Raw genomic sequence first — 14,003 nt, 5'->3', positions numbered from 1 at the left:
ACTTGGTTTAATATTCGAAAATCAATCAATGTAATTCACCAAAGTAGCAGAATACAGGAGATAATAATCATACAAACACCCCAATACCTGCAGAAAAACAACTGATTCAATATTTCTAGCAAACTAGGAATAGATTGGATTCTCCTTGATCTGTTAAGAATATCTAAACAAATCTGCAGCAAACATTGTCATCCCTAACTTTACAATGTTTCCAGCTTTCTCTTTGCCATCAGGAAAACACAAGGGCACCCACTTTTGCTGCTTTAACTCAAGATTGCACTGGAGCTCCTGGTAAGTGCAGGAAGAAAAGAGAAATAAAAGATAGAAAGATTGAGGGGGTTCTGGGTGGCTCAGTCAGTTGAGTGTCCAACTTCGGCTTAGGTCATGATCTCGAGGTTTGTGAGTTCGAGCCCTGTGTCAGGCTCTGTGCTGACAGCTCAGAGACTGAAGCCTGCTTCGGATTCTGTGTCTTCCTCTCTCTCTGCCCGCTTGCACTCTGTCTCTCTCTCTCAAAAACAAATAAACATTAAAAAAAAAAAAAGATAGGATTGGGAAGGGATACATAAAACTGTTATTATTTGCAGATGATATGCACATAGAAAATCTAAAATAAATATATGGATAATGATTAGAATTAATAAATGAGTTTAGGGGGCACCTGGGTGGCTCAGTCGGTTACCAATCCGACTCTTGGTTTTGGCTCAGGTCACAATCTCACAGTTGGTGGGATCAAGCCCCGTGTGGGGCTCTGTGCTGACAGCATGGAGCCTGCTTGGGATTCTCTCTCTCCCTCTTTCTCTGTCCCTCCCTGCTCACTCATGCACTTTCTCTCTTTCTCTCTCTCTCTTAAAATAAAAAAAAATAAATAAACTTAAAAAAAAAAGAATGACTTTAGTAAGGTTGTTGGGCATAAGATCAAAGTACAAAAAAGAATTGTATTTCTGTAAAGTAGACACAGGAGCTACAGAATGAATTTTTGTAAAAGATACTGTTTATATATAGGATATACAAGGCAGCTACATAAAAACTAAAGAAAATTATAAGAAATCAAAGAATAGGGGCATCTGGCTGTCTCAGTTGGTGGAGCATGTGACTTTTGACCTCAGGGTTGTGGGTTCAAACCCCACATTGGGTGTAGACATTACTTAAAAAATAAAATCTTAAAAAAAAAAAGAAATGAAAGAATAAATAAAAGGTGGAATATACTGTGTTTTTGTCTCAGAAGAGTCATTATTATAACATATTCATTCTTCTATAAAATTGGTCTGTATGTTCAATGCAATCTCACAAAAAAACATGCCCGAAGGGTTGTGTGTATATATGTTACAATTCTGTGTAACTTGACAAGCTGATTCTAAATTTCTATGAAAACGTGAAGGACCAAGGATATCCAAAGTCTTTTTTTTTTTTTTATTATAAAGCCAGCTTTTATTTATTTATTTATTTATTTATTTATTTATTTACTGTTTATTTTTATTTTGAAAGAGAGTGAGAGAGAGAGAGCAGGGGAGGGGCAGAGAGAGAGGGAGAGGGAGAGAATCCCAAGCAGGCTGTCAACGCAAAGCCTGACGCAGGGCTTGATCTCATGTACTGCGAGATCATGACCTGAGCCAAAATCAAGAGTCAGATGCTTAACCCACTGAGTCACACAGATGCCCCTTATTTAATTAAAAATTTTTTTTATTTTAGAGAGAGAGAGACAGAGAGCACTAACTGGGGAGAGAGGCAGAGGGAGAGAGAGCAAGAAAGAGACAGAATCTTAAGCAGACCCACCCTCAGCATGGAGCCCCACATGGGGCCTGATGCCATGACTCTGGGATCATGATATGAGCCAAATCAAGAGAGCCACCCAGGCACCCCTCCAAAATCTTTTTATTTATTTAATTAATAACGAATTAATGTTTAAATGTTTATTTTTGAGAGAGAGAGAGAGCACATGCGAGCCAGACAAGGGGCAGAGAGAGAGAGAGAGAGAGAGCATCCCAAGCAGGCTCCAAGCTGTCAGCGCACAGCCTGATGATGGAGAGCTTGATCTCACGAACCATGAGATCATGACCTGAGCCAAAATCAAGAGTCATTTGCTCTACCGACTGAGTCACCCAGGCAGCCCAAAAATCTTTTTATTTTATTTATTTATTTATTTATTTATTTATTTATTTATTTTTAAATTTTTTTTCAACGTTTTTTATTTATTTTTTATTTATTTTTGGGACAGAGAGAGACAGAGCATGAACGGGGGAGGGGCAGAGAGAGAGGGAGACACAGAATCGGAAACAGGCTCCAGGCTCCGAGCTATCAGCCCAGAGCCTGACGCGGGGCTCGAACTCACGGACCGCGAGATCGTGACCTGGCTGAAGTCGGACGCTTAACCGACTGCGCCACCCAGGCGCCCCTATTTTATTTTTTTTATAAAGTTTTTAAAAAATTTTTTTAACGTTTATTTATTTTTGAGACAGAGAGAGACAGAGCATGAACGGGGGAGGGTCTGAGAGAGGGAGACACAGAATCCGAAACAGGCTCTGTCAGCACAGAGCCTGACGCCGGGCTCGAACTCACGGACTGCGAGATCATGACCTGAGTCGAAGTCAGCCGCTCTGAGCCACCCAGGCCCGACTGAGCCACCCAGGCCCCCCCAAAAATCTTTTTAAAGCAGAGGAACAAGATAAGACAATGACTTCACTGGATATCAAGCCTTATTATAAAGGATGGTAATTAAGGCACTGTGCTGGTAGTGTATGAATGCAAAGATAACCCAGTGGAATAACAAAACTCCAGAAGGAGACCAACACGTATGTAGATACCTGGTTTTCAACAAAGGAGCTCTTGCAGAGCAGTGGGGGAAAGAACAGTCTTTTAAATAAATGGTTCTGGAACAATGAGATATTCCCATAGGAAAGAAAAGAGAAAAACACTTGATCCTTACTTTGAACCATATACAAAAATTAATTATGAAATAAAAATATAAAGCTTGTAGAACATAAGGAATATAATATCTTCAGGAATTTAGGGTAGCAAAAATTTGTTAAGTAGGCATAAAAATAAGCCTGAAGGAAAAAAAAAACCTGATAAATTTAGTTACAGGAAAATTAAGAACTTCTGTTCACCATAAGACATCATTCAAAGAGTAAACAAAGAAACAAGAACAAGCAAATATCCAAGGAAAGATATTTGTAACACATATAACTGACAAAGGCTCATATTAAGAATATTTAAAGAACTTGTACAATATTTAAGAAAAAGCCAAACGAAAATTAGAGACTTGAAAAGGCACTTCACAAAAAGACTGGCAAATGGCCAGTAAACATATGTAAGCGACATTTAATTTGTCAGCAACCAGGAAAATGCAAATTAAATCCATTTTATATTAAAGGCATCATAAAGAAAGGGAAAAGACATGTACAAACTCAAAGAAGATAATTTCATGCACACAATTAACAAATGACTAGTGTTGTCTGGAATATATAAGGAATTCTTGTAAGGCATTAAGAAATAGCAAACAACACAAAGCAAAATAGCAATCCATTGTATGTGGATACGGTTTTATTGATCCATTCATCAGTTGGTGGACATGTGGGTTGTTTCCACTTTCGACTGTTGAAAACAATACTGCTATGGCATTCATGGGCAAGTTTTTATGTAGACACATGTTTTAATTTCTCTTTATTACTAAGGAGTGGAATTGCTGGGTCATATGGTAACTCTACTCTTTTGAGGAACTGCAAGCCTGTTTTCCACAATTGCTGTACTATTTTATATTCCCTCCAGCAGCGTGTGTATGTGAAGTCTCCATTATGTCCACATCCTCACCAACGTTTGTTATTATAAGTCTCTTTTTATTATGGCCACTTGTACTAGTATCCTGGGGCTACGGTAACAGAGTACCACAAACCCGGGAGGTTAAAGAAACAGAAATTTATTTCCCAGTTCTGGAGGCCAGAAGTCCGAAATCAAGGTGTCAGGATGGCTGTGCCCCCTATGAAGGCTCCAGTAGAGATTCTGTAGCATTCTCAGCTTTTGGCTACATCACTCCAATCTCTGCTTTTGTCTTCCCATGTCCTTCACCTCTTGGTGTTTCTCTCAACCCCACCCCCACCTCCCCTTTCCTGTAGAACACATGTGGCTGCATTTAGGGTCTGCTCAGAGAATGCAGGATGAGCTCCCCCTCTTAAGGTCCTGTCTTCCTCATATTTGTTGCCATATAAGGTAACATTCACAGGTCGCAGCGATCTGATGTGGCTATCTTTTGGGGTGTCATTTTTTTGGCCTCACACATCTTCCTAGCGGGTATGGAGTTGTATCTCAATGTGGTTTTGGTTTGGATTTTTCTGACGGCTAGTGGGGTTGAGCATCTTTTCATGTGCTTCTTAGCCACTTGGATATTTTCTCTGGAGCAATGTCCATACAGATCGTTTGCCCAACCAAAAAAAAATTTTTTTTTAATTTTTTTAATGATTTTTTTAAATGTATTTTTCAGTGAGAGATAGAGAGAGATAGAGAGAGACAGAGCATGAGCTGGGGAGGGGCAGAGAGAGAGGGAGACACTGAATCCAAAGCAGGCTCCAGGCTTCTGAGCTGTCAGCACAGACCCTGACATGGGCTTGAACTCGTGAACCATGAGATCACAACCTGGGCCGAAGTCAGACGCACAAGTGACTGAGCCACCCAGGTGCCCCTAAAAATTTTTTTGTAATGTTTGTTTGTTTGTTTGTTTGTTTATTTATTTATGTTTTTTTATTTTTGAAGGAGAGAGAGACAGAGTGTGAGCGGGGAAGGGGCAGAGAGAGAGGGAGACACAGAATCCGAAGCAGGCTCCAGGCTCTGAGCTGTCAGCACAGAGCCCGATGCGGGGCTCAAGCTCATAAACTGTGAGATCACGACCTGAGCTGAAGTCCACTGCTTAGCCCATTGAGCCACCCAGGGGCCCCTGCCCAATTTCTAATTTAGCTATTTCTCTTTTTATGATTGAATTGTAAGAGTTCTTTATATAGCAGTAACATCAGGGAAGACGGAGTAGGAAAAGCCAGGAATCTGTGTCCCCACCTAGACAACAATTGTACTGTCAGAGTCATCTGTTGTAACTACTTTGAAGCTCTGGGGTCTATTGGAAGACCCATTTTCCAGGGGAAGTCTTGGGTGGTGAGCCCTGATTACTTTTGGATGATTTGATCTCTTAGGATGATAATAGCTACCCATCCCCCAGTGTCCCTTTGCCCGATAGCAGGGAGCCATGCCCATGTCCTTATACTGGCCTGTGGGAGCCCAGGTGGGCAATAAGGACACTCTTCCCCAAATATCAGGAATCTGTGTCCTGATCATGGATCACTGCTTGTGACCACAGGAGTGCAGACACAGAGGTGGCTCTCGGGGCTAGACCCACCAGCTAAAGTGACTTCCAGGGAATTTAAAGATACAGATTCTGTTTTAATTTTTTTGGTTTTGATTTTTAGCCTTCATTTCCTCCTTTTCCGCTTTTGGGAGCCAGATAATTAAGAATCAGACATTCAAAAGCAACCACATATACAGGGGAATTTGGAAAAGTCACTGCATATGCCCAAGAAAAAACCTGATAAGACCTTAAGTTTACACCTCAGGCTGATCCTCACCACAAAAATACCCTACAATAATTATTTTTAAAATGCTGGGAAGGAAGATAATCTGATTTCCAGAGTTACCATACTGTAAAATTCAAACATTCAGTTTTCAACGACAACAACGAATCACAACAGATGTAAAAATACAGGGAAGTCTGGCCTACTCAAAGACAGAAGCCTAGTCATCTAAGGAAGAGCCCATGGTGGACTTGCTAGAAATACTTGAAAACAACTGTCTTAAAGATAATTAAAAGAGCAGGGTGCCTGGGTGGCTCAGTCAGTTGAGCGTCCGACTTTTGATTTGGGCTCAGGTCCTGGTCTTGGGGCTCGTAGGGTTGAATGCTGCGTCTGGCTCTGTGGTGGCAGCACAGAGCCTGCTTGGGATTCTCTCTCCTCTCTCTCTCTCTTTCTGCCCCTCCTCCACTCACATGCACTTGCTCTCTCTCTCTCTCAAAATAAATAAAAATAAACTAAACTAAAAAAAAAAGATAATTTGGGGCGGCTGGGTGGCTCAGTTGGTTAAGCGCCCAACTTTGGTTCAGGTCATTCTCTCACAGTTTGTGGGTTTGAGCCCCAAGGTGGTCTCTGTGCTGACAGCTCAGAGCCTGTAGCCTGCTTCAGATTCTGTGTTTCCCTCTCTCTCTCTCTCTCTCTCTTAAAAATTAATAAACATTTTTTAAAAAGATAATTCAAAGGAGTACATGGACAGAGTCAAGGAATGATATATTAACAAATTGGAAATATCCATGAATTGATGGAAAACATGAAAAGAATCAAAAGGAAATTCTGGATCTGAAAAGTATAATAACTTAAAAAAAAGAATTTAGTAGAGGGATTCAAAAGTGAATTTGAGCAAGCAGAAGAAAGAATCAACAAACATGAAGATAGGATAATGGAAATTACTCAGTCTGAGAAGCAGAAAGAAAAAGTTCAAAGAAAAGTGAGCAGAACCTAAAGGACACCAACATATGCACTGTAGGCTCTCAGAAGGACAAGAGAGAGGGGGTGGGCAAAGAGATTAATTGAAGAAATCATGGTGACAACTTCTCAACTTTGATGGCAGACATGAATGGAAACACTCAGAACACTCTCACCAAGACGCATTATAGTAAAAATTTCAAAACACAAGGGCAAAGAGAATCTTGAAAGCAACAAGAGAGAAGCAAGTCGTCATACGCAGGGATTCCCAACAAGATTATTGGCAAAACTACCAAAAATCTTGGAGGCCAGGGGCACCTGGGTGGCTCAGTCAGTTGAGCATCTGACTCTTGATTTTGGCTCAGGTCATGATCTCACCGTCATGGAGCCCTGTGTTGGGCTCTGTACTGAGTGTGGAGCTTGCTTAAGATTCTCTCTCTCCATCTCCCTCTCTCTGCTCCTTCCCTTCTTTTTCTCTCTGCCTCCAAAAACAAACAAAAACAAACAAACAAACAACCCTTGGAAACCAGAGGGCAATGAGTTGATATATTTAAAGTGCTAAAGGAAAAAAAAAAAAACTGTGAAGCAAGAATCCTATATCTGGGAAAACTGTCCTCCAAAAATGAAGGAGAAATTAAAATACTCCTTGATTTAAAAAACAAAAACAAAAACAAAAAAACCTGAGGAAGTTTATTACCATGAGACCGGCTCTACAAGAAATGGTGAAGGGAGGGGCACCTGGGTGGCTCAGTTGGTTAAGCATGCAAGTTCAGCTCAGGTCATGATCTCATGGTTCATGAGTTTGAGCCCCATGTCAGGCTCTGTGCTGACAGCTCATAGCCTGGAGCTGTTTTGGAATCTATGTCTCCTTCTCTCTCTGCCCCTTCCCCCTGCTTGTGCGCTCTCTCTCTCTCTCTGAAACATAAAACAAACATTTTTTAAAAATTAATTTTTTTAACGTTTATTTTTTTTTTTGAGACAGAGAGAGACAGAGCATGAACGGGGGAGGGTTAGAGAGAGGGAGACACAGAATCTGAAACAGGCTCCAGGCTCTGAGCTGTCAGCACAGAGCCCGACATGGGGCTTGAACCCATGAACCGTGAGATCATGACCTGAGCTGAAGTCAGACGCTTAACCGACTGAGCCACTCAGGCGCCCCTGGAATATAATCCTAAATAACTACTTGCTTTGGATAATATTGACATCTTAACAATATTAATTCTTCTAATCCATAAACATGGAATGTGTTTCCATTTATTTTTGTCTTTAATTTCTGTCAGCAATATTTTGTAGTTTTCGTTGTACACGTCTTTCATCTCCTTGGTTAACTCCTAAGCATTTTATTCTTTTGGATGCTATTGTAAATGGAATTGTGTTCTTTATTTCCTTTTCACATTCTTCATTGTTAATGTATAGAAACTATATTGTTGAGATTTTTTTTCACTATTTAATTTTTTCCATTTTATTTAATCTAAAAAAAAGTTCACCCATTTTTCCCCACCCCATCTCTAGCAACTACTATTATCTGTATCTATTAGATTTTTTAAAGATTATATATATAAGAGAGATCATATGGTATTTGTCTTCCTCTGACTTATTCCACTTCACATAATGCCCTTGTGATCCACCCATGTTGTCATAAATGGCAAGATTTTTGGGCGCCTGGGTGGCTCAGTCAGTTAAGCATCCAACTTGATCTCAGGTCATGATCTCACGATTCATGAGTTTAAGCCCTGCATCCGACTCTATGCTGACAGCTCAGAGCCTGGAGCCTGCTTCAGATTCTGTGTCTCCCTCTCTCTCTGCCCATCCCCTGCTCGCACTCTTTCTCTCTCTCAACAATAAACATTAAAAAAATTAAAAAATAGCAAGATTTTCTTTTTTATAGCTAAATTGTCCATTGCATATATCTGTACCATAATTTCTTTATTCATTCATCCATTGATGTATACTTAACTTTGTTTCCATGTCTTGGCTATTCTAAATAATGCTGCAATAAACATGGGAGTGCATATGTCTTTTCAAGTTAGTGTTCTTGTTTTCTTCAGATAAATACCTAGAAGTGGAATTGCTGAATTGTATGGTAGTTCTGATTTTACTTTTTGAGGAACCTCCATACTGTTTTCTGTAGTGGCTCCACCAATTTACATTCCCCTTGACAGTGTATAAGGGTTCCCTTTTCTCCACATCCTCACCAACACCTTTTATTTCTTACCTTTTGATAATCACCATTCTAACAGGTGTGAAGTGATATCTCATTGTGGTTTTGATTTGCATTTCCCTGATGATTCGTCATATTGAGCATCTTTTTATGCACCTGTTAGCCATCTGTATGTCTGCTTTATAGAAAATGTCTAGTCAATCTTTAATAGGATTATTTGTGGGTTATTTTTGTTATAAAATTGTATGAGTTCTTTATATATTTTGCATATTAGTCATTTATAAGATACATGATTTGGAAATATTTTCTTCCATTCAGTATGTTGTCTTAAAGAATTTTTAAAAATGTTTTATTATTTGTTTTTGAGAGAGAGAGAGACAGAGACAGAGACAGAGACAGAGACAGAGAGAGCAGGGGAGGGGCAGAGAGAGAGGAGACACAGAACTGGAAGCAGGGTCCAGACTCTGAGCTGTCAGCACAGAGCCCGATGTGAGGCTCAAACTCACAAACTGTAAGATCAGGACCTGAGCCAAAGTCGAACACTTAACCGACTGAGCCACCCAGGTGCCCCAGTAGGTTTTTCTTTTCATTTTGTTGACAATTTCCTTTGCTGTGAGGAAGCTTTTAGTTTGATGCAGTTCCACTTGTTAATTTTGCTTTTGTTGATTTTGCTTTTCATGTCAGATTAAAAAATGATTTAAAAATATATCATCAAAATCCATGTAAAAGAGGTAACTTTTCTTCCAGGAGGTTTACGGCTTCAGGTCTTATGTTCAAGTATTTAATCTATTTTGAGTTAATTCTTGTGTATGGTGTGAGATAGTGGCCCAGTTTCATTCTTTTCCATGTGGCTGTCCGATTTTCCCAATACCATTTATTGAAGAGACCGTCCTTCCTCCATTGTATATTATTGGTCTTTTGTTGTAAATTAATTGACCATATATGTGTGGGTTTATTTCTCAGCTTTCTGTCCTGTTGCATTGATCTGTATGTCTGTTTTTATGCCAGTACCATACTATTTTAATTACTACCACTTCATAATATAACTCGAAGTCTGGAATTGTGAAACCTCCAGTCTTGTTTTTCTTTTTCAAGATTGTTCTGGCTATTTGAGGTATTTTGTGGTTCGGTACAATTTTTAGGATTGTTTGTTCTAGTTCTGTGAAAAATGATGTTGCTATTTTGACAGGGAGTGCATTAAATCTGTAGATTGTTTTGCGTAGTATAGGCATTTTAACAACATTTTTCTTCTAATCCATGAACATGGAATGTCTTTCCATTTCTTTGCATTGTCTTGAATTTCTTCAGAGTACAAATCTTTCACCTCTCTTGTGAAGTTTATTCCTAAATATTTTACTGTTTTTGGTGCAACTGTAAATAGGATTGTTTTAATTTCACTTTCTGCTGCTTCATCATTAATGTATACAAATGCAACAGATTTCTGTACATTGACCATGTATCCTGCAACTTTACTGAATTCACTTCTCAGTTCTAGTGTGTGTGTGTGTGTGTGTGTGTGTGTGGTTGGGTTTTTTTTGTTTTTGTTTTTGTTTTTGTTTTGGTGGAGTCTTTAGGGTTTTCTGAAAATAGCAAGAGTTTTACTTCTTCCTTACCAATTTGGATGCCTTTTCTTTATGCTGCTTAATTGTTGTGGCCAGGACTTCCAGTATTACGTTGAATAAAAGTGGTGAGAGGGGACATCCTTGTCTTCTTTCTGACCTTAGGGGAAAAGCTCTCAGCTTTTCAACATTGAGTATGATGTTGGCTGTGGGTTTTTCATATAAGGGCTTTATTATGTTGAGATATGTTCCCTCTAAACCTACTTTATTGAGGGTTTTTGTCACGAATGGATGTTGTACTTTGTCAAATGCTTTTACTGCATCTATTGAAATGATCATATTCTTTCCCTTCTTCATGTGACATACCATTGATTTTTTGCAAATATTGAATGACATTTGCATCCTAGGGATGCACACTTCATCGTGGTGTAGGATTTTTTTTTTTAATGTATTGTTGAATTTGGCTTATTTTGTTAGGAATTTTTGGATCTATATTCATGAGAGATATTGGCCTGTAGTCCTTTTTTTTTTTTTTTTTTCTCCTTTTTGTGGTGTCTTTATCTGGGTTTGCTATCAGGGTGATACTGGCCTCATAGAATAAATTTGGAAGTTTCCCTTTCTCTTCTATTTTTTGGAATAGTTTGAGAAGAAGAAGTATTAACTCTTCTTTAAACTTCTGGTAGAATTTGTCTGTGAAGCTGTCTGGTACTGGACTTTTTGTTTTTTGGGAATTTTTGATTACTGATTCAATTTCATTGCTGGTAATTGGTCTGTTCAAATTTTCTATTTTTTCTTGCTTTTGTCTTAGAGGGTATATGTTTCTAAGAATTTATCCATTTCTTCTAAGTTACCCCATTTGTTGGCATATACGTTTTATTTTCATAATATTGTTACAATTATTTTGTGTTTCTGTGGTGTTGATTGTTATTTCTCCTCTTGCACTGGTGAGTTTTTTAAAAAAAATTTTAACACTTATTTATTTCTGAGAGACAGACAGAGCACCAGTGGGGGAGGGACAGAGAGAGAGGGAGACACAGAATCTAAAGCAGGCTCCAGGCTCTGAGCTGTCAGCACAGAGCCCAACGTGGGGCTCAAACTCATGAGTGGTAAGATCATGACCTGAGTGGAAGTCAGACACTTAACCGACTGAGCCACTCAGGCACCCCCTTTCACTGGTGATTTTAACTGCATTATCTCTCTTTCTCTCTCTCTCTCTCCTGGTTTTATTTATTTATTTATTTATTTATTTATTTATTTATTTATTTATTTATTTATAGTTTTTATATCATTTATTTCTGCTCTAATCTTATATTATTTCCTTCCTTTTGCTGGGTTTGGGTTTTGTTTGTTTTTTTCTTTAGCTCCTTTGGGTGTAAGATTAGGTTGTTTGTGGTTTTTCTTGCTTCCTGAGGTTGGGCCCATGATGCTACGAACTTCCCTCTTAGAACCACTTTTGCTGCATCCCGAAGATTTAGGATGTTGTGTTTTCATTTTCATCTGTTTCCATGTAATTTACTTATTTATTTATTTTGATTTATTGGTTGACCCATTCACTGTTTAGTAGCATGTTATTTAAACTTCATGTATTTGTGGTCTTTTCGGATTTTTTTCTTTTTCTAGTTTCATAGCGTTGTGGTCAGAAAAGATGCATGGTATAACTTAGATTTTTTTTTTTTTTGAATTTGTTGAGACTTGTTTTGTGGCCTAATATGTGATCTGTTCTGGAGAATGTTCCATGTGTACTTGAAAAGAATGTGTATTCTGCTGTTTTATGATGGAATGCTCTGAATATGTCTGTTACATCCATCTGTCCAGTGTGTCATTCAAAGCCACTGTTTTCTTGTTGATTTTATGTTTGGATGATGTAAGTGGAGTGTTAATGTCCCCTACTATTATTTTATTACTATAAATTAATTCCTTTATGTTTGGTATTAACTGTTTTATGTATTTGGGTATTTCCATGTTGGGTGAATAAATATTTACAATTATTATACCCTCTTGTTAGATTGTCCCCTTTATTAATAAATAGTGTCCTTCTTTGTCTCTTGTTACATTCATTGTTTTACAATCTATTTGTTCCAATATAAGACTTGCTATCCTAGCTTTCTTCTGGCATCCATTTGCATAATGAATGTTTCTCCATGCCCTCACTTTTTTTTTTTATTAGTATTTTATTTATTTTTTTCAACGTTTATTTATTTTTGGGACAGAGAGAAATAGAGCGTGAACGGGGGAGGGGCAGAGAGGGAGACACAGAATCGGAAACAGGCTCCAGGCTCTGAGCCATCAGCCCAGAGCCTGACGTGGGGCTCGAACTCACGGACCGCGAGATCGTGACCTGGCTGAAGTCGGACGCTTAACCGACTGCGCCACCCAGGCGCCCCTAGTATTTTATTTATACTTTTGGAGAAGATCTACAGTTTCACAAGAAACACTGATTTTTCTCAAACAATGGAAACATAAAAAAATCTATTGTCTAAGAAGAATAAAACAAGTCTCTTCAGTAAGTACTGGGATAATTCAGACTGGAGGAATCAGTGAAGCCAACGTTACTTGCAGTAAGTTCAGATTTTTTTTTTTTAATTTTTTTTTTCAACGTTTATTTATTTTTGGGACAGAGAGAGACAGAGCATGAATGGGGAGGGGCAGAGAGAGAGGGAGACACAGAATCGGAAACAGGCTCCAGGCTCCGAGCCATCAGCCCAGAGCCTGACGCGGGGCTCGAACTCACGGACTGTGAAATCGTGACCTGGCTGAAGTCGGACGCTTAACCGACTGCGCCACCCAGGCGCCCCACAGTAAGTTCAGATTTATCCAGTTTTAGGGATAACACAAATGTCTTCCTGTCTAGTTTTGTACGGTTCCAAATGAACCATCTCAGCCTAAAACTAGTAACAAGCTGACAGACAAAGCCTCTGGGGTCCCATCTAGTTTGAACAAGGAGTGGCTCACTCTCCAGACGGCTGCATCTGTTTACAGAACTCATTGAACTCTTGCTGCTCAGGTTCTGTCATGACTCTGTTGAGGTCATAGATCTCTGCTTTTTGTCTTTGCTTCAGCTCCTGCTGGGCTGATTTCTGCTTGGCCTTCTCAACTTTGCTGACAGGTTGTTTAACTTTGGAATTTTCTTTACGCATAGGTGGATCCATGACTTGGGTTCTGAACACTTCTTAGCTCTGACGTCCAGGCCTGGAGTCATGAGCCTGCTGTGCCTCTGATTGGGTGGGGCTCCATCCCTTCACTTTCTATCTGCAGATGTCTTTCAGTCTGAAATGAGTCTCTTGTACACAGCATATAGATGGGTCTTTTTTTGGGGTCTTGTTATTATTTTTTTAATTCACTCTGTTGTCCTGTGTCTTTTGAATGAAGCATTTAGCGCATTTACATTCAAAGTAATTATTGATAGATATGTATTTATTGGCATTTTGTTACTTGCTTCATGGTTGTTTTTGTAGTTCTTTTTTCCTTTCTTCCATGGCTCTCTTCTCTTATGATTAGTCAGCTTTTTTTTAGTGATATACTTGGGATTCTTTTTATTCTTTGCATATCTATTACTGATTTTGGATTTATGGTTACCATTAGGGTTGTGTATAGCATCCTCTGTCTATATCAGTTTGATGGTTGTGTTAGCTTGAGCTCATTCTTTACTCCTCTCCCCACCACCTTTTAGGTATATGTTGTCATATTTTATATCCTTTTATTTTATGAATCTCTTGACTGATTTTTACAGAAATACTTATTTTTACTGCCTTTGTTTTTTTACTTTTCATACTC

At 38.9% G+C, this 14,003-nt stretch overlaps 1 protein-coding gene across 1 annotated transcript; it reads right to left on the bottom strand.

Annotated features, from left to right (window-relative positions):
• Positions 1-13,042: 13,042 nt before the first annotated feature.
• LOC125167957 (small vasohibin-binding protein-like) lies at positions 13,043-13,599 on the bottom strand. The gene has a single exon (XM_047862902.1). It carries the CDS (start codon positions 13,376-13,378, stop codon positions 13,178-13,180), a length of 201 nt encoding a protein of 66 aa, XP_047718858.1. The 5' UTR covers positions 13,379-13,599; the 3' UTR covers positions 13,043-13,177.
• Between the last annotated feature and the right edge of the window lie 404 nt (positions 13,600-14,003).

The sequence above is a fragment of the Prionailurus viverrinus genome, chromosome B3, assembly GCF_022837055.1.
Source record: "Prionailurus viverrinus isolate Anna chromosome B3, UM_Priviv_1.0, whole genome shotgun sequence".
Lineage (NCBI taxonomy): Eukaryota > Metazoa > Chordata > Mammalia > Carnivora > Felidae > Prionailurus > Prionailurus viverrinus.
The sequence above is the reverse complement of the archived record's forward strand: the minus strand, read 5'-3'. Positions and strand labels throughout refer to the sequence as shown.